The 19,602-nt window shown below is 32.3% G+C and overlaps 2 protein-coding genes across 5 annotated transcripts in view; one reads left to right on the top strand and one right to left on the bottom strand.

Annotated features, from left to right (window-relative positions):
* Nucleotides 1–1,621: 1,621 nt before the first annotated feature.
* On the bottom strand, nucleotides 1,622–7,342 carry LOC139489548 (protein chibby homolog 1-like). Its single transcript, XM_071276073.1, has 4 exons — nucleotides 7,220–7,342; nucleotides 4,439–4,628; nucleotides 3,697–3,815; nucleotides 1,622–2,717 (listed from the first exon to the last, which is right to left on the bottom strand). The coding sequence occupies exons 2-4, from the start codon at nucleotides 4,623–4,625 to the stop codon at nucleotides 2,637–2,639; spliced, it is 387 nt and encodes a 128-aa protein (XP_071132174.1). The 5' UTR covers nucleotides 4,626–4,628; nucleotides 7,220–7,342; the 3' UTR covers nucleotides 1,622–2,636.
* The window catches only part of LOC139489545 (transmembrane channel-like protein 7), a 37,917-nt gene continuing 25,630 nt past the window's right edge, over nucleotides 7,316–19,602 (top strand). For 3 of the 4 annotated variants that reach the window (XM_071276066.1, XM_071276069.1, XM_071276070.1), the window contains exon 1: nucleotides 7,316–7,432. The gene's annotated coding sequence lies outside the window, so the exon portion shown is untranslated. Of the gene's footprint in view, nucleotides 7,433–18,224; nucleotides 18,342–19,602 lie in introns of those variants that run through there. The other variant, XM_071276067.1, reaches the window with a different exon arrangement.

Genomic DNA, 19,602 nt, shown 5'->3' with positions numbered 1-19,602 from the left:
CCTCTAGGTATGGTTTAGTTTTATAGTGTTTGTGTAGCTGTCTCATTGGTGTATAGCCATCATTTATAAATAAAGCAATATAATATCTTTCATAACCTTCACTTTTAGTAAAGCTTTTGACATCAACTGGCATTTAATAGATAGAGATTCAAGCTTTATTTTATGAAGGGCTCCATTTAAATATCTTTAGAAACCAGTGTAGTGAGTTTGGTTGATAAAGAAAACAAGGAGCAAGCTATGCTGTGACAACTAGTGTACCTCAAAATGCTATATCAGACAACCCTAATCTTGGCTTTGCCTACTTCTCTCAGGAAACTATGTACCTATGTTAACAAATACGAAGCAAATTATATCACACTATCAGGTAATCTTTGCATTGATTTTAAACATAGTTCATCCTTACATCATGACTCCTTGCACAACATTTGATGAAGATTAGAAGCAAGTGAATCATCACTATACGAAGCAACTACAATATGGACCAGGTAATTAGATGTTCCTATATTGCTTCCCCAAACTTTGTGACAAGGGGATTATGAAAAGTTGACCTTATATCAGACATGACAATATGACCATGTTGTGTTTGAATTACCTCCCTTACACTGCTTTTAAATCATACTTAAGGGGGCTCACGGGTCTTAATCAAATTTTTTATTTAATATAGGATTTCTCTATATTTTTCTATAAATGAACTTTATCTCATACTTAATAGAAAAATGAAATAAAATAATGGGGTCACCGTTCATTTACGCTCACAATCTGCCTTCAAAAAAACATACATTTTTGTTAATGTCCTTTTTTTCTGTTGCACTAATAGGAGAAATAGCGGTAATATCGAAATAAAAAAAGAACTTAATTACAGAAATTGCTAAACTTTAACAATTTTTTAGTTTATGTACAGCTTATTCAAAAATAACAATAAAAAATATAGGTCATCGATTATTTAAAAAAGATATATCAATTTTAATGCAAAAAATGGCATTTTTGCACCAAAGGGAGATAATTTGGAGCTTTTTCAATGATATCTACATTTTAAAAGTCACCTGGGGTCAACACGAATTGATTTTTTGGAATGGTTTTTGTACCATATTGTAAAGTAACAACTACCAAAGGTAATAAATAAAATTTGTTATGAAAAATTAATGTTTAATTATTTTTCTGAAAATTTTATACCCGCGAGCATCCTTAAGTAATTGTCAATTAACAAGGACAGCCTTGTTTTCCCCTTGTTTTGCCCCTTATTCCTTAATGGTTTAAGCCATAACCCCCCCCCCCCCCCCCCTATTCTTACCATTCCTTTGTGGTATGGACACTTGTGGTATAATTTCAAAGAGATGCATACACCATTCCACAAGTTCTTGTCTGGAAACTAGAAAATCGTTATTTGGGCCCCTTATTTGGCCCCCAATTCCTATACTGTGGGGACAATAGCCCTCAAAATCAATCCCAATTTTCCTTTTGTGGTCATAAACCTTGTATTTAAATTTCATAGATTTCTATTTACTTATACTAACAGTAATTGTCTGGAAATGTTGGGGTCATATAAAAACTGCTATGTAAATCCAATAACACATCTATTCTCTTTCTTTATCCAATATTTCAATTAAAAAATAACAACAGGTATTTTTACATACTATAATTCATCATCAAAGCACTACAATGTTAACAATACATAAATACATAAATAAATATATACATGCAGTAACTCTTGTTTAAATCATCTAACATTTGATGTAGTGTTTAATAAAACCTTTCCCAAAAATACAAAATAGTGTCTGTCTAGCAACAAATACAATGTTCATGTAATAGTAACACCTTTTAAAAGAAGGAATTGGTACAATTTATTGAAATGAATTTTCTCGCTACATCTGTTGTGTCAAGCTAAATAATCAGACATACTAGAACTTGTTCCCCTAACCATGTGACTGAACCGCCGAGAAAACAATCTACTTAAGCCGATCTTTAAAATCAGATACTTCACATGTACAGCAATGGTTTCTTAAATGAGGTGTTTAAATGAGAACACTAATTTTAAAATTAAAGTTTTCCATATGATTTTAACAGAGTTTACAAAACATAATAAAATATCACAGTTGTAAAATAAAACAATATGTACATCCTCTTGAACCAAAAAAATTGCAACTGAGATAACCATATGATGATGGACGGACTTGTTATTTCATTATATACAAATGTACTTCAAATGTTCAAAATAATGTACAAAAATTAAGTTGGAAATAAAATGTATGTTTGTTCTTTACAACAAGAAAACATTGTAACTTTTTAGTAACTTCAAAAGGCGTATCAAAATTTTCAGTGACTGAGATCCAAAATTCAAGCACTACTTCAGTTTCAACTTCCACTATGAATGATATAGTAACTTAAACAAACAAAAAATAATTTAACAGCCTAGAATAGCAGATTCAGATTATTAAATACTCTCTAAACAGATGTAATAACATTTGAAGAATCTAAAAATTGAAGTTGAAGAAGTGGTATACGTTATAATTGCCTAATTATGATTCTCTATGTAATAACATAATGTTTCTTAGGCAAACTGTTCAATTAAAGGTCCTACAATGCTATAAATGTGCATTTCTCTGCCAAAAATGTTTTCTCTAAATAACATATTTTCATCACCGCTTCTTTCCAACCTGTGCTCTCATTTGTTTAAGTTCAGTTTCATGATAATGTGACACTGCTGAAGCTTCTGCAAGCTGAAAACAAAATAAAGTAAACGTAAGAACCTTACCATTAAATGATTGTTTGGATATTAAAACAACAAGAATGTGTTCACAGTACATGGATCTACATGGATGCCACACTCGCACTATCATTTTTTATGTTCAGTGGACCCTGAAATTGTGGTCAAAACTCTAATTTGAAAGATCATATCATAGGAAACATGTGCACTAACTTTTAAGTTGATTGGACTTCAACTTCATCAAAAAACTATCTTGACCAAAAACTTTAACCTGAAGCAGTACAGATAAACAAACTGACAGACAGACAATCATAATGGATGAACAGAAGAACCAACGAATGCACAGACCGTAAGAAATAATGTTCCTTTGTGGGGCATAAAAATTAAATTATGTATATTTTCATTAATAAAGGTAGAATGCTGGCCTTCTCTTTGCAAAATACCATTATACAGTGTATTGTCATTTACAGAGAGGACTATCAGGTTAAACATCCATTACATTGCTGCCTTTTTATCATTTGCATAAGATTAAACCATGGTCAAACCCATCTGTCAAATGCTGCCCAAAGTTTTTTTACGTGAGTGACCTTATTTCTACACATATGATTGCCTCTTCAAATTATTCTAACAATAATACAAAAAAGTTTTGTTGAAATTTTTTGGATGGATCAAGTTTAAAGATTGATTGATCAATCTCCATTTGGTTTATAAATTATTTTTCTGTGAACTGTACAGAGACTGATCCAGCCATTTTTAAAAGGAGGTGGGTTTTAAATTTTTTTTTTACTCATTGAAATGCATTGTTTGTCCAATAAAGCAGGGGTTCCAACGCTGGACCACCCTTTTTTCCTAATGATCCACAATTACTGTATCATATGAAAAGACTCATTCTTCATTTCTTATTAAAAATATGATGTTGTATAATAACCAATGAGACAAATATCTACCAGAGTCAAAATAATGTGCAAACTGTTGAAATTATCCGGACTTACCATATCCAACAATATATCAATTTTCAGTTTGAGTAGGTTGTTTTCTTCTGATACTTGTTGATTTTCTTTTCTAAGTTTCATGACTTCTTTATGACTTGCTCCACCACCACCTCCAGTTTCTAAAGTAAATAAACTTTTCTAATATATACATATGCAAATCAAATCAAATGAAAGCATTATACAAAAGTAAATGATTTTTTATCAAATTTATAAATAAATATGTTCATATGTTTTTAAAAATCAAGAGAAAATTTGAAAGTTCTAAATTAAACAGGAAGTAATTTAAGATCACAGTTAAGACAATAAAACATGTGCCTGTACTAAGCCTGTAATCTAGTAGTTTTTGTTGGTTGCTGTTTACGATTTTTCCCTTATTTTCTTTTAAGCATAAATTGGATAGTCATGGTAGTATCTTTTTATCTTTTAAGCATAAATTGGATAGTCATGGTAGTATCTTTTATCTTTTAAGCATAAATTGGATAGTCATGGTAGTATCTTTTATCTTTTAAGCATAAATTGGATAGTCATGGTAGTATCTTTTATCTTTTAAACTGTTTCACAGTTTGTTATGCTAGGACCTTTAAGGAATAGCTTATTATATACATTGTAGTATGGTTTTTTAATTGTTGTTGTTTACATCAACTTTATATCCTTATCCTTTTCTAATGACCATTTATAATCATACCATATCTCCTTACTTGTATACCGTACATTTTTCACTACAGACTTTATAACAATTTACCTTGAATCCACATTCCATTCTCAAAATTAACCTCATTGCCCCCTAGCCTTAATTTCACAGGTCCAATATTTGGTCCAAACTCTTCTCTGGCCTGATCTGCATCTAAGTTGATGTTAGATAAAGACTGTGCTCTCCTTGGTGGAGTCTTCTTTGGAGAAAACTTGTTTCCAAACAAGTTTAGAGGCATTTTCTATAACAGTATAATAAAAACTTTACTCTAATACTTCTACATGTATTATAGCTGTAACTAGCTACAAACGGAGGTCTTTTAAACATGAGAACCAGTAATCAATTTCTAATCCTTTCAATTATACATGTACTAAAAGTTACATACACATGTATTGTGTTAAGTCTTATTTATTATCTCAAATACCAATAAGCAATAGTGAATTTACTCAAAGAAATTTAACTTTCCAACAAGATTTCATTGCTGGCCTGGTTGCTTGGCAAAAATAACACAGGTTAGTTATAACCCCACCCCCTATCATATAAATTAGTGTATGTATTACTTGGAGATGGTAGGAATCGAATGTCTTCAAGAGAGTTTTTTTTTAAATTTAAAACATGGTGCATTTCATTTCATCTTAAAATAAAAACTAGATGTACCCAAATCTTACATTTGTCAGTGATTAAAGTACATTGTATCATATATTGTTTGTTAAAATATAATTGATTTGAACAAAAAAATCTATGAATTGAATCATATAAATGCAGCCAAGAGCTTCACAAATCTAACATAACTTCTTGGTTCTCATTTGTTAAAAAAGTATTAGAAGTTTTTGAAATTAAACAAGAAGTAAAAAATTTCGGCCAATATAAATTTTTGAACATATCTAGTAAATTAATTCACACTAAATATATTAGCAATTGGTATGCTAGCCAAAATAAAGCTTCTGATGGAAAACTGTTTAATTATGTGAAATTTAAGCAGAATTTTGGTTATGAAAATTATCTTTCTTTAATTAAGAACTTTGATTTTAGAAGATCTATATGCAAATTACGTATTTCTGCAATAAGCTTCAAATTGAAGTTGGTCGTTTTTCAAATATTCCACGAAATGAAAGAATTTACAAAAAATGCTCCTCTGGCTGTGTTGAAGATGAAATCCATTTTTTAACTAACTGTGAAAATTTTAAATCAGATAGAGATGCTCTCTTTGACTTTGTTTGTCAAAGAATTCCAAATTTTTCTATACTTGATAATCAGCATAAATTTATTTATTTATTAAACTGTGAAGACAATCAGGTCCTTAATGCTGTTGGTAAATTTATTAAAGTGAATATGAGTTAGTAATTGTATTGTAACTGTATGTAAAAAAAAAAAAATTTGTTTGTATCTATGTATCTATGCAAATCAATATTCTTTTGCCTTATTCATGTATACTCTGTATGCCCCTTGTGGGCCCTTAATTGGAAATAAAATATATTCTGTTCTGTTCTGTTCTGTATACATGTATATCTGAGATAATAAAATTGAGAATTGAAATGGGGAATTTATCAAAGAGACTAGTAGTATATTACATCTGTAGAGCATAGTCTTGAAGCATAAATACAGATAATGTGGACCTGGAGCAGACACTGATGATTAATCATTTATATACTGCAGCTGTGCTATTTGAGCAGTCAAATTGCATTGACCGCATATTCATATGTGATATACAGTCACTGACCGTATATCACCTTGTTTATGACGTTGACAATATGTTTCCGTAGAGTTTTATTTATGACGTCAATAAAACATACAGGTTCGTGGAAATTTTACGTCTTCCGTTGAAAATTAAGAAATGATGTTTTTTACCCTAAATGCTTCATTTAGAACAGTTAATATAAGAGTTGCAGTATATAAAGAATAACCACACATTGTCTTGAAATATCAATGTTATTTGTACTGGGCTCGAAACAGGTAGAAATGCTCGGCACAGCCTCGCTTTCTACCTGTTTCAAAGCCTTGTACAAATAACATTGATATTTCAAGACAATGCATGGTTATTCTATTTATATTGAACACTTACAACACCATGCATTAATGTAAACATCTACATCTATATCGTTGAAATGCAAAGGGTCTAAGACCCATCACGCACTTTTTTAAAAAGAATTAAAATGCTATTTTAAGACTAAACTGCTAAATATCATAAAAATGATTAAGTATATGATTTAAGATCCCATTTTGCATATAATATGGGGACGAAGTCCCCAATAACAGTAGAAAATTCAATAAAAAAAAAAATTCGGGAAAATTTCCCGAATTTTTCATTGTACTAATGAACTCAAAATCGTTCAATTTTTTTTATGTCATGTTTTGAAATCCCGGACCTGCGCAGAAATGTACAATATACTTCCTTTTTCCGTTCTCGTTTGTATGGAACTTTGAGTAAAATATATATTTATCAGTCTAGTATAAAATAGGAAGGAACGTGCAATACCAATTTCATTTTTAATAATTCCTTGATATGAAAAAACGTTACCTAATGATAGCGTTTCTTTGTTTACATTGCATATGACGTCATAATTTAAATAACGTCACAACTAAAATCCCTAACAACAGAACCAAAATCGGAAACGTTACGGTATTTCCGTTTCTTTTTTTTTTGACAAATAATTAAGTTACAAAAAAATAATTCATACAGACTTCGTCCCCATTTACAGGTAATGCCTGCCTCATATTATCTCAAACTGTTTGATCCCCCTTTTTTACAGAAGTATATTGAATTTGTGCTGATTTGTATCGATCATTTACATTCTCTTTGAACCATTATTTTAAAGAAAGTACTAACATTACCAAATTTAACTATCTTCGTTCGTTGTAGATACAAATACCAGTTTATATATATGTACAAATGTAAACAAAAGCTCTGACACTGGTTAGGACATGTTTGGAATTTTATAATGGATTGTCTCCCTTGTTATATTATCCGGAAGTGGATTTGTTCATTGTTGACATTTTTTTGCCAAAAGTGTCGCAAACTGAGAACTATATTTCTGTTGATTACAGGTAACTATTTTTAAGTTATAAATAAATAAAAGTTATTTTAAAGTTTTAAAAGTGACAACAAACTGCAGTCTTCACGCTGAGTGGCAGCCCAGGCAGCCCAGGCTAGTAAAATTGGTCTCGGGCCTGTAAAAATCATATCTACAGGCCAACAGAAACTAACTAAAAAATTTCAAAAATTGAGCTCCGGGCCTGTAGATTTTAAAGTTCGTCGTGAAGACTGTCAAAGTCTTTGAAATCCTAATATGAGCATATGAGGCAGGCATTACCTGTGAATGGGGACGAAGTTTGTTTAATTAAATTATTTTTTTTTGAAACTTAAATATTTGTTAAAAAATAGAAACGGATACCGTAACGTTTCCGATTTTGGTTCTGTTGTTAGTGATTTTACTTGTGACGTTATTTAAGTTATGACATCATGTTTAATGTAATCAAAGAAACGCGATGCATCAGGTAACGTTTATTCATACCAAAGACAAAGAATGATTAAAAATGAAATATATTGTGTTCCTTGAGTTCCTATATTTTACTAGACTAATCAAAGTCTCACGACAACAAGACCGGAAGAAGGAAGTAGAGTTATTTGTTCTGCGCAGATCCGGAAATTAAAAAACGCGACAAAAAAAAATTGAACGATTTTGAGTTCATTAGTACAATGAAAAATTCGGGAAATTTTCCCGATTTTTTTATTTTTTATTATTGAATTTTCTACTGTAATAGGGGACTTCGTCCCCATATAAACCCGTATAAGTTTACGTTTTTTTTAACAGGTTGGGCTCAAGTCATGAAACATGGGGTGATCCCAAGTTTATGGGATAAACACGTTTTTCTGGGGTCGAAAAACCCCACAAAACTGGTGGTAAAAAACTTCGTACATAAATTTCACAGAAACTGTGAAAAAGCGCACAATGTCAGCTGTTGCGGTAATTTTTATCCAACATGAACTTTTGTTTACGTTAAGTAGTTTGCAATTGGCTTCGTTTTCCTGTTGTCTACCCAAGTTCTGGGATATTGGACAAAGTACGTAAAACTACTTAAATATAAACAAGATGTTTATTTTAAAGAAATATATATGGTTGAACATACGATTACATGAATAAATATACTACAATACGGTGGTGGCTAGTCTACTTGTCCTTATAAAGGTCCATCTTTCCAAGCCAAACGATATGAGCATCTGCTCATTTCAAATCCTTAGTGTAGACTGCCCCGTACCTATTGAGTGACGTCATACTTATAGTTCCTAGGGACAACAAGCCTGGCCAGGCCGGATGTCGGGCATGTGAAAGAAGCAGGAAGTCCCAATAAACAAAATTTCATGGCCGGTCTCGGAAGAAAGAGTTACGAAACTATAAGTAATACTAAAGTTAACCAATTTCCCCAAATAGATAAAATAGACAAGTAAACAAAGTGACCACCATTACACTCCCCCTCTCTTAAGACATAATGTGCTCACACATTAGTCCAAAGATCGGTGAGGCCACACCAAATTAATTAGTAGTTCTTTGGAAAACCCGCACCTAAATTGCCGAAATTAAAATAAAAAAATAAAAATAAATTTCCCGCACCTCACCTGCCAAAACCAAAAAATAAAAATAAAAATAAAATTCCTGCACGTCGAAAATAAATCCGCATATTCGACGAACTCGATTCCGGTATTAAAAAAAAATCTTTATCAATTAAGCGTTTGAAAATATGCAGTGTTTGTCATTTGTCAAGCATATTTTTGATTCTGATAAAAAAAGTTGCTAAGATGGAAAAAGTGCTGATTGTTTCTGTGGTGAAACATTCAGACAAAAATAACAACAAGGCATACATATTAAAAAATACGGCAACACAAACAAAATGTCGGACATTCAGGGAACTATATCAAGAAGCCATTGAATGTCAGATGTAGCGATGCACAAAGTGAGATTTTTAATATTAAAACCATACAAATAAGTAAGTCGAGTTGAAATCTTAGTTATAACATAGGCTTATAAATGTAGGTTATGTAGGTATTTCCATGTTGGTATGTTTTGGTGTAATTTATTTTCTAATATTTAATTGTAAAGTAGCACTAGCTAGAACCCCCAGTTTCAACTGTGCTTGGATTGACTGGTTAGTGATCCATATGCATAAACACAAAACACACACCATGCAGTTATGTTACAAGAAGCTAGCTAGCATACTACAGAGGGTGTCTAAGGACCAGAAGGTGCATATACTACAGATGAAAGCAGTGCATATTAAAAGCAGATAGCCATATAAAGTTCATGCATAAAAAAATATGTTCAAAAGTGTATATTTGTGCAGTGTTAATTATACAAACAACAAAACAAAATGAAAAAGAATGCAGAAAGTTGAAATACATATAAAAAGGGAGATAATTTAATTATATCAAATTATGTCCCCTTTCAATTAAGTGAGTTGAAAATTCAGTTGCTTCTTTTAGGTAAAAGATATAAAAATTGAGAGAAAAAAAATATCGCTCGCTCCATATTTCTTCAAAATTTGAGGCGAAGAATTTAAAAATATAAATTCAAATTTCGCTCGCTCGCCCAATTTTTTTTGGGTAAAATCTCAAAGAACTATTAATTTGGTGTGGCCTGAGGTATACTTACCAAAATGTTGAATACAGACACATATAATACTCAATAACAATTAATTTACTGTTAATGTCAATAAATAATTTAAAAAATAGTTCAAGATATTCAATTGTAATTCACTTAATGTCCAAAAGTCACAAATACATCACGAGACATCATCACGGAGTAAGGAATCCAATTATAAAGTTTGAGTGGAGCATCCAGGCATACATCGTGTCCAAGGTTCCAGGTAGGTAAATGATAAATATGGTAAAATTCATCTAGTAGAGTTTCAAAATCTGTAAAGTAGTCCAACTAAGTGTTCCCCAAGATTTATAATTCCAAGTGGTTTAGTTACGTTAAACTTATCGGCATAAAGGCCAATATAAAATCCAATATGTTTCATCATTGTGGCCAGCTATCCACACACTAAAACAATTTCAGTATAATCTCCCATATTCTGTCAGACACTGGAATAAATTAAGAAGCACATTCTTCTTATAAAATCCTGACTCACCAAGAGTCTATAAAAGTCTATATACACGAGCACTGCACCACTTGATTGGGTGCCCCAATATGTAATTTTATAAGTCACCAAAAGCATATATAGCCCATGGAATTACTTTAACCATAAAACACACAAAAAAAGTGACATTTCTATACTGGAATTCATACAAACTGATTGTTTGTTTTATCAAATCTAATCAAAAATTAGAAAGTCATATAAAACAATTGGACTGTAATAATAAATCATTCCTTGCATTCCAGTAATCCCCAAACAATATCCTTAGCCATGTGGACAACATACCCATGGTGTACAATAAAAATGTATACCCAAAATATATACCTATTCTCGCGCCATTCTAGCACCTAAGGTATTTCCAAAATTGCCTCTGTATACACCACCGAAAGCAGCTTCTAACAATAGCTAAGATAATGAGTGTACGTTCTTCTATTATTCCTATTTTAGTCACAGCTCATACAAGACAACCCTATTCCAGCTGTATGACAAAAATGTCATTTTAATCCAAATCCTGGCTATATCCACAATTTTACATTTACTAAAGCCACATTGCTTAGCAACTGAAAAGATTCAGTATTAATTTCCTCCACGTAATCATTACACCAAAATGAAATTAACTCAGTTAATTTCCAAAAGACCAACGTAAAAATAAACATCATGATGATGTTATAAATATAACCGAGTACATAAACTGTACTTTTAATCCTTTTAACAATATTAAAATGAACCGGACAATTTCCAGTATATAATCCATGATGGCACAATATAGCCTATGACTTTCGGTACAACTTTGAAGTTATGTGTATTGTTAATTCCCTCCTTTCCATGCAAGAAAGCTAAATAATTGCTATTACATCAACACTGACAGAAATGCAAGTACAAATTAAATGACTTAATGTACTTTTTAATCCAAAACCATTTCAAGTACAAAAATGTATAATCAAACAAATAATTTGACTTTCCAAATCCAATTATGACAACAAATATAAAAACGTATAAATTAAACAGAACCAACAAATTAAACCACCTTTCCATGGTTAGAACGACAATGAGTACTCCCCATTGGTACCTCCATACAAACATTCCTTAGATATCAGGTGCTTTGACGTCGAAAATATGACGTCATTTTGTAAACATGGCGTGATAAATCGCCAACTTCCTGAAAATTGAAAAGCCATAATAAGCTTTCTACCACGATAAAATGCAGCTAAATATTTTATTTAGATGTGGTGGTGTACACAAAAATGTTGTGTTTGTTTTCCTTTTATGCAAGAACAACATATTTCCTCTGGAACGTTAACAAAATGTCCACCTTAAGCTCCAATTTGGATTTTTTCTCCTTGATTTCTAATTTCAATTTTTGAAGGTAAGTCACCTTTAACTATATTTATATTGTATAAAACGATATTGAATGCAGTACTGGTCATCGTCGGACCGGCACAAACAACGGAAATGATGAGAAGACGAACAATAAACTGTTCAATTTTAACTCCTAGCAGTCCTAGGGATACAAAAATCCCTTTTATTCCAGCCATATTGCGGAAATAAGGTACAAACAAACGTTTGTTTTAGTTATTGTCCTCAAATATCCCTCGGACGAGCCCCAAATGTAACGGGAGTGAAAGTTGCGATGTTTAGTTCGTAGCTATATATATAAAACTATTTATACTGCACTCGTTCTATTTAAGCAGTCAAAATGCGTTGACTGTATATTTCTATGTCATATTCATTCACTGACCTGATATCACTTTTCCTTATGAATATTTAAATAGAAGTTGCCGAAATAACATTTAATTATTCATACGACCTTTTCAGCCTGTTCTTGTTTCCAATGCATACAACGATGCGTGGAACGACTCAATCATGTTTCTTTTGCAATTATTGGAAAAACATATTTCATTTATTAACATTTTTTGTTTGCAACCTATAAATCATTAATTTGTTATGCTTATGGTTGATATTTTAGTCCATACTCAAATGATTTCGTTCATCATTGAGTGATGGTTTCAACAGGTAAATGTACATTTCAAATTTCTCCCTGAGCATGATATGAGGCCTTTTTAAAGGGGGTTTCCCCAAATATTTAAATCAAATAAATAACCTTAACGCATTAAACAACAATTGAAAATGTTTTTTAGATTGCAGTATAAAGACAATAATAGTGCATTGACTTGACATATCAACGATATAAGGATTCGGCTCGAAACAGGGAAATAGCTCGGCACAGCCTCGCATTTCCCAGTTTCTAAGCCTCATCCTTATATCGTTGATATGTCAAGTCAATGCACTATTATTGTCTATATAGTTTCCCGTCTTGTTTCCTATTTCCCTGGTTCTGAGATATTATTAGTCAGATAATAATTAATTCCTTATATAAGTTCTGATGATTTATTAAACTATTGATGTCCATACACAGCTGTTAGTGTACCCACTAAAAGACCCGACCGGGCTTGGGACCAAAGGAAGTGTCCCGACTGGAAGTACAATATAATAGTAAGAACGTCAATGCAACCACTACATAAGTCCAGGTAAAGTCACTATAAAAAATAGGGCTCTTAACGGTTAGTTCGACCATATTGGATAGGGGCAGATTTTTTCTAAAGAGGTGGAAATAGTATAAAAGATGTGTGTTTCCAAGCAACTGCTTTGTTTTAATGATGTTTTCCCGTATTTTTCACACTATTTTTACCTCCATTATGAAAATCTGCCCCTATCCAATATGGCCGAACTAACCGAGAAGAGCCCTATTAAGTTTTATTTATTTATTCCAAAATCAATAAATCTCGCAAAAGTCTTGTGAAGTTCAGCGTCTTATCAATTTTATACTGAAAAGTCTATAAGATACAGTTCCATAGAGATAGACTATTCCCAGATCAAGGGTAAACCATTTGGTTAACTGATTGAGATTCAATCCATAAAAACTCATTTGTCTATAAGAAGTAAAAATGATGATTAACATATTTTTCAACCTATTATTATGACATAATATGAAATTAAACAGACCTAGAAAAATCCAATTGCATGTTTTTGCTATCTATTTATTTATATCTATATTTGTTTGTGTCAGGTTATATAAACGAGACGGTTTTCGGAGGTCACCTCAACGGTTCATAAGGTCCTGTCAAGTCTGAAATACACATTAAATGCTGATATATATTATAAAGAACATGCATCGTAAATTGTAAATCCCAAGATTTATTCTAAATTTTGGAGTATAAATCATGATATACATGTAGATCATCATGATACATGTACATGTCAATCATGACAATATGGTGTTTACTGTTTCATGATGACATTTAACTTTTGTGTTGTTGGGTTGCAAAACTTGCTATCCCATTGGCATTTTCACAGATTGAACATATCTTGGAGTTGTGTATCTCTACTATTAACAGTGGTGGATCCAGACATGCTTCAGTGATTCCCTATATAATCAAATTTAAAGCATTCTTCCTGCTTTTTTTCTTTTTTGCGTAAACCCCTGAGGGTTTACGCAGTATATATTGGACGAGTGATGTAGTCTTTCGGAACACCGGATGTTAGTCGGAACATTTCTGGTCTTTCTATGACCACCTTTCAAATACATTCGCAATAGCTATGACCACTTTTGAAATGCATGCGCAATAGCTTACAAATCTGTTGAATATGCATTAGCATCTTAAGTTGCTATAGAGATATTTTACGTATGATCTTAAATTTATTATGATATAATATTTTCTTGCACACGATTACAAGCTGCTAATATTAACCTACATGCGTAGTATTTTAATTAGTCAAACGATGTAACCAGCTGTGTTTAGATATGAGATAAGATTTCATGTAAACAATGCGCTTTATATTCTGAACGAGAATAATTAAAAATAAAATCTTTAGAAAGAGTTTTAGTAGCATTTTATTTTAGATTTTACGTTTAGTGAAGATGTACATGTGGTAAAAAGCAAGCTATTTATTTTTTTATACTGAAATTAAAGGGAAGTCTTTCTTGCATATGATTAAATTACAGTTATTTTTTTTTGGTTAAATATTGCAACTTTAATAAAAAAAAAATGGTTATTAAAAATAAAATTAAATAGATATTGAATATGAAAAAATAAAATATTTTGAACGAGAACAATTAAAAAAAAATTTCTTTAAAAAAAGTATTAGCACTTTTTGAAATTTTACGTCTAGGATAGACCAAGGACATGGAAATATAATCATAAATACGTGCCTCAAATAGGTGTGAAAACGAGGATTAAAAAAAATAATCGTTTATTGAAAATAACGTTAAAATTAATTATGAAAGTTATGTCCGTATTTATTTTCATTAATATTGCAAATTTAAAGTTATTTTCTTTGTTTAAATATTGCAACATTATTTACTTTTTTTAATAACCTCGGAATCCTTTTCGTCATTAAAATGCGACTGATAAGTATAGATATTCAATATGGAGGGGGAAAAAATAACCGTGACTGAAATCTAAATCTAAAATTTATTTTAAAAAAATACACATTTGACCATGCAGATGTAAGAAATGATACTTCAAGCAATGAAACAACGAATTAAATGTGCCACTTTAATTACGACTGATAACCTAAAAATGAATCATGCATGCATTTTTAGCAGACTTAACCTGGTCGGCGATAAGATATCGAATATAAAAAAAGAAGATATCGGGTTTGGTGTCAATGAGACAACTGTCTGCAAGAAACCAAAATAACACAGAAATACAAACTATGGGTCACCGTACGGCCTTCAACAACAGGCAAAGCACGTACCGCATAGTCGGCTATAAAAGGCCCCGAAATGACAATGTAAAACAATCAGTCAAAAAAGAAAATTAACAAAGTCCGTATCATCGTATGCGTAACTTAGTTGCTCACCAGAGGAACTTTACACACGCGTTCCATAAGTTTGAAGTACGTCGAAATGCAAAGGTATACGCTTGGTGAACGCTTTTACTTCAGGAAAATTTTAATGGAACATAAAAAAAATCATTCAGCTCAAGCGTTTGTCAAACGTATATACATGTACCTGTAAACTGCACGCACATAATATACGTACACGCTACACGAGCTTTGAAAACGCTACAGATAAGTTTTAGACACGTTAAGGGCACATTGCATACAAAAATACTCGTCGCCTTAAAGCTTTCATTTAGGAAAAGAAGTCCGATACGGCGGGTGAAACTTCATCAAACCTACAGAAGATATTACACCCTCTCTAACCATGCAACATGGGACTAGACATAGAAGTACAGGAACTACTCACATTAGTTTGAGCTGTACAAGATCTACAAAAATATCCCGCCTGCCTCAAAGGTGCATATAGGATCGACCATGGTCCAGCACTAATGATACAAATACCAACCAGAGTTACAATGACGTGGTAGTAAGTCTTTAAAGGCCACCGAGCGGCCTCCAAAAATGAAAAAAAACTACTATTTAGTCGGCTATTAAATGCCCCGACCATTAAGATTTAAAAACAAAAATCAAGCAAAACTAAACAGCCTTATTGATAACAAAATAATTTACGAAAACAACTTCACCGACATGAATTATGAACAACAACCACTGTACTACATGTTTCTGGCTTTAGAATGGACATTGGCACATAAACAATGTGGTGGCCATAAACCCAACCCTCCTAAATGAACCAAACCTTAAGGACAACACATCGCAAGAAAAAACTGTAAAATATCAGTTGCAATTCGCGTCCCTAAAATTATGGGTACGGTGCACAATAATCACTTACATAAAAACAATAGACACAAATCACTGAAATAATCGCACTTACCGAAAGCTATTTCAAAGCTAGTGAACATGTAGACGAACCAGTGGACATAGACAGACTGGTAAACATGTAAACAGACGGGCGAATGTGACAGACTTATTGACAAACATTCACATATAGACAGACCTGCAGTTGGGAATGTAGGAAGACCAGGAGAAACGCTAAGGTACGCTTTACGCACACCCAATACACGCTTTAAGCTCGTTGTGCACACGATACAGATATGATTGACAGGTTGAATGCATCAAAATTACTAGCGTTTTGGTAGCGTGCATGATTTTTTGTACCTCGGCCGACGTACGTCGGATCTATACGTTGATGTGTGAAGCCGGTATTACATTATTTAAACCACTAAACAGGCAATGTCAGTTTCTAATTCTTATGCACAACAAAAGTAATATAAGACAATACATCTTTATTAAACAATTATCTAATATATATATAATGCCAAACAAGCATTTGGGTTTACGATTGCATTTCTTTTTTTAAAGAAAGCAACTTGTTATCTTGTTAGACATATTTTATAAGAAAAATCATTCTTCCCCTTCATGTAATTGAAACTACATAATGTAAACATTCTTCATTCATGATACAAATACCGTAGTGCAGCCTAGCTATAGCTATTTAAGACTTTGACCTATTTTCACACTAGTTATGCCAAGGAAATAAAAAAATGTTTAAGTGCATGTGCTTCCTGGCACTTCAATTCTTCTCAATTTTTTATAAAATGTTTAACAGAACTAAAAAAATATTGGAGTTATTGCCCTTGAACAAAATACAATGTAAGTATATAATATTGGGGCAAGGGTCCTTGTCGAAACTATTCTGTTTCAAATCATTTGTAATAAAATAATTTCATTTTTGCTGATCACTTTTCAGCAATGCTGATATTTAGCATCCATCATGTCACAATGTCCATGTAGCTGGTCAGTTTTAGGGAGAAGTGAGGCCATGCTATTTTACTCATGATTCAGTGACTGTGGAAATTTTCATTTTGTAAATGTAAATTTGTCTTTTTAATATGAAAATAAGAAGAGTTGGTATGATTGACAATCATCCACGAAAAAAAACCAAAATAAAATTAATAATATTAAACTAAACAAAAATTTACAATTTCAATCAGGAATAATTTTGAATTTTGGAAAATTGATATTAAAGAAATGATATTTCAGTATAAAGTTTATGAACTAACTAAGTCCCTTAGCCAAGAATGCATGGCTTACCCTCTGTAATTGGGTTAGCTTTTATCATACATTTCAGCTTGTTCTTCAAGAATTCATAATTGTAAAATGTGCAAATCATCAACTAAAAATAGAACATATAATGATTCAAATGAAAAACTACTTACAAAAAAATTCATTCTTTCAATTGATTTTTCACCAAAACCAACAGATGTACTAACATGAAGTTGTCTAATCTACACTCTGATAAAGTCTACAGTGACATGAAAGAAACTAGTTGGTTACTTAGTATTTACAATGTACATACACTCAATAGTTTTGATTACTGTTCCATTTCATTTTTGATTGGAAATCAGGAAAATGACATGAATTTTTAATGGACTGATTAATTATGACAAATTAATTAGTCTAATTTGTTTGAAAGGTAATGAAATTAATGTAGATTTATCATTTTCATTATAATTAAATGTGTTTTTTTTTAAACAAAATTGTTTAAATTAAAATGAAAGATTGAAATATAAGATTTTTTTTATCATGTAGAGTACATGTTTGCATGGTTAAACTTTTTTGACATTTCAGTTTTAACCATACATACAAGTTTACATGTATAATCAAACAACAAATGAAAAAAAAAGAGACAATTCTAAAAAATTCATACTAATAAAATCAACTCCTTGATACAATTTTATCCAAATAAAAATTGTGCTATCTGAAGATTTGAAAGAAATCACAGGTATTTAAAAAACATCAAGGAAGTGATTTTGTGTATTGACACAACCCAGGTTTAAATGTGGAGTTAAATCGTGACAATTTAATAAACTACCGATTATTAAAAGTGACTGGACACAATTCAATGTAATGTCCTCATGTAATATAAGTTGATGATGTATTGTAAAAAATGTCACAGGTTCAGTATATGTGTACAAATGTATTGTGTAACTAAAGATTTATAAATTTTTATAACACCCGACCTAGAGGCATAATAGATTGTTATAGTGTCCATTATGGTTCCAAAAAGTTGTTAAGCCAAGGGGTGGAGTTGAGAAATAGGCTCTCAATTCCATGAAAATGCTCCTTTCGGCATGCGTCTAATACAGCCTCTGACAACCAAAGTCCAACTCCAACCTTCACGAGTGGTTTATTATCTGTAAACCTGGTGGAACTGTTTCAACTGACTGGAGAAGGGGCGAAGGCGAGCCACTGGCGCCTCAAAACCAGATAGCCTCGGGCAGATGGGGTTCGTCAACCTTGGAGGGTAGCCCATCTAGGAGAAGGAAAACTCTGACTCAAAACCTCCGCTGCCTTGCGGCCATACCCGTACGCCAGGGAAAGGCTTCAGGAGACAACCTCGAGGAAAATCCAGATTTAGGAATCTGCAACATCCTTCCTGTACTTCCAGGATCAGATCACTTGTTCAGAAGTTAAGGGTGAGGTAACCCCTACAGAAAACCTAGAGTGCTGAAGACGGCGGTGTTGGGCTATATAGCGCACTCTTAAGAGACCACAATACCACGCACAAACAGCCATAATGACACTTGAAATCACAACCAATCGATATGGTGCTCGCCCTGTGAGGACCCACCAGGCAGGTGCAGTGCCGGGTTCCCTGTCTCGAAGGAACCCATCAAATGCTACTGGAGGTACCTTTGTTTCGTCCTGTGGAGTCAGGGGACGAACAAGAAGAGCTACTGGCCGGAAAAACACCAAGCCAAAGTTGAAAGAACAACCAGTCATTAACATCATGCACTGGAATGCAGAAGGGGCATCCAACAAAAGAGATGAACTGCAGCATTTTCTACATGAAAATAACATTAACATCTGCTGTATTCAGGAAACACACTTGCAAGAAGGAAAACCTTTTAAAGTCAGAGGATACCAAGTTTTCAGGAGTGACAGAAAAGAAAGAAAGAAAGGAGGTGTTATGACACTAGTAAGAAACAACATAAATGCCATGGAGATTAAAACATATATGGAGGAAGCAGAATATCTTGAAAGCAAAGTCACCATCGGGCAAAGCTCTTACAACATTGTCAACTTCTATTGTCCAAATGATAAAAAACTCTCCCTAGATACCATACAGACATCAGACAGTAACTTTCTCATGGTAGGAGATTTTAACAGCCAATCTC

The sequence above is a fragment of the Mytilus edulis genome, chromosome 9 (genome assembly GCF_963676685.1).
Source record: "Mytilus edulis chromosome 9, xbMytEdul2.2, whole genome shotgun sequence".
NCBI classification, from domain to species: domain Eukaryota; kingdom Metazoa; phylum Mollusca; class Bivalvia; order Mytilida; family Mytilidae; genus Mytilus; species Mytilus edulis.
Note: the sequence above shows the minus strand (reverse complement) of the source record. Positions and strands in the feature narration are given on the sequence as shown.